The sequence below is a fragment of the Nicotiana attenuata genome, unplaced genomic scaffold, assembly GCF_001879085.1.
Source record: "Nicotiana attenuata strain UT unplaced genomic scaffold, NIATTr2, whole genome shotgun sequence".
In the NCBI taxonomy this organism is placed as follows: Eukaryota; Viridiplantae; Streptophyta; class Magnoliopsida; order Solanales; family Solanaceae; genus Nicotiana; species Nicotiana attenuata.
In genome coordinates, this window is record NW_017670359.1 from 739660 (window position 1) to 741605 (window position 1946).

The window sequence follows — 1946 nt, forward strand, 5'->3', positions numbered from 1 at the left end:
TGCTCCAACTTCCGGAACCGGAATCCAACCCCGATATCAAAAAGTCCACCCCCGATCAAACTTTCAAAATTCCATCTTTCGCCATTTCAAGCCAAATTCCACTACGGACCTCCAAATCACAATCCAGACGCGCTCCTAAGTCCAAAATCACCCAACGGAGCTCACGGAGCCATCAAAAATCCAATCCGAGGTCAAATTCTAAAAAGTTAAACTTGGTCAAACCTTTCCATTTTTAAAGCTTCTAGCTGAGAACCATTCTTCCAAATCAATTCCGAATAACCTGAAAAGCAAAACCAACGGTTCACATAAGTCATAATACATCATACGGAGCTACTCATGACCTCAATCAATCGAGTGAAGTGCAAATGCTCAAAACGACCGATCGGGTCGTTACAATGCTCCATAATTGAGACCTTCTTCTTTGGCTTCTTTGCACTTTTAGACTCCTTAATGATTTGTGCATCAACAACCTTTCTTTTACTCCTTGTAAGAAGAGTTCTGGAAGGAGGAGCCCTTCCTTTCCTAGTTGAGACTGCTGACTTTGTAGCTTTCATGACGGTCTTCCTAGGTTCTTCCCTACCTCAGATAGTGGTACATCATCTTTATCACTGCTTACTTCTTCATCTATAGTGAAAGGAGTTAACAGAGACCCATGTTCTTGAGCCCTTGTGTCTTCACTAGTGTCTTCTGAAGGGGCTATAACAGTGTTCCCAATGGTCATGGAACCTTCCGATTCCTCACTCACATTCCCATCTTCTTCCTCACACTCTTCATCACCTCTTTCACTCTCACGTACCTTTTCTTGATCCTCACCCTCAGAGTCATCCTCTTCTTCACTATGATTTTCTTCGTCTACAGAATCATTAACCTATTCACCTGTCTTATCATCTGTATCACTCTCCTTTTCATCTCCAGATGCTGCCTCATTCTCACTCTTTTCTTCTTTATTGGCTATGTTTTGAGCACATTGCTCCTCATGACTGTTCACGGCTTCTTATTCTTTTTCACCCCCATCATCTTCCTCATCCTCAGTCTAACTAAAACAAAGGCCATCAGAAGCCTCCTTTTGCACAGGTTCTTTATTTCCTTCCCCCTCAACCATAGGCTCCACAACAATAGTATCTACCTCCTTCCCAGATCACCTGCACCCTTTTCTACAGTGAATTTCTCCACTTGTGGCTTCTCAGTCGTGGGTGGGAGAGTATCTAGGGGTGTAGCATCTATAGAAGACACCAAAACATTTAATTTAGAAGGAGGATGTTGTACCTAATCAGTAGTGACTGGCACCGATTTCCCCTGAACCACAGATTCCTTGGCTACAATGTTACCCTGCGTAACAGCATCAAATATTTTCTTGACAGATTTTCTTGGAGTGGCCTTAACCTTTGTTGACTTAGAGTTATTTTCCGCAGTAAGCTCAGGTGCATGGGTGGTTGGTTTTAGAGGAGTGGATACAGTGTACGTGGGGATGATAGGAATAGCAGGAACAGGGGATGATGATGTAGGTATAGTGGAGGATATCGAAAGAGAAGGAACAGGTGGGGGTGGGGGTTCCCTTGATCGCTTGGCATTTTTCTTCGATTTGGGCTTCATGATTTTGAGTTTTGCTTCAGCCTTGGTTGATGATTTGGCTTTATAGGGTGTTTGACTCGCTTTATGCATGGTGATCAGATGAGAGACTCTAAGAAGAGAAAGGGAGAATTAGTTCTTGATAATTAGTCTTGATTCTTGCTTAGAGCCTTTTAAATACGTTACTCTTGATTTGACTAGAAGAGAGAAGGTGACCGAATTTAAGTTCTAACGGGACTCTTATAACGGTTACCTTGACTATTAGGATTTTAGGAGTAATTGAACTCTAATTGCACTAGGATTCTCCATTACTCTTTGACTAGAAGACGATTGGAAGTGATGCCAATGGAATTAGAATTCTGAGTATAGCAATAATT

The 1946-nt window shown here is 42.2% G+C and overlaps 1 protein-coding gene across 1 annotated transcript; it reads right to left on the reverse strand.

The window, feature by feature from the left end:
- Positions 1–265: 265 nt before the first annotated feature.
- On the reverse strand, positions 266–1662 carry LOC109238328 (rab-like protein 6). Its single transcript, XM_019404761.1, has 4 exons — positions 1329–1662; positions 1143–1220; positions 581–852; positions 266–280 (listed from the first exon to the last, which is right to left on the reverse strand). The coding sequence occupies exons 1-4, from the start codon at positions 1660–1662 to the stop codon at positions 266–268; spliced, it is 699 nt and encodes a 232-aa protein (XP_019260306.1).
- Between the last annotated feature and the right edge of the window lie 284 nt (positions 1663–1946).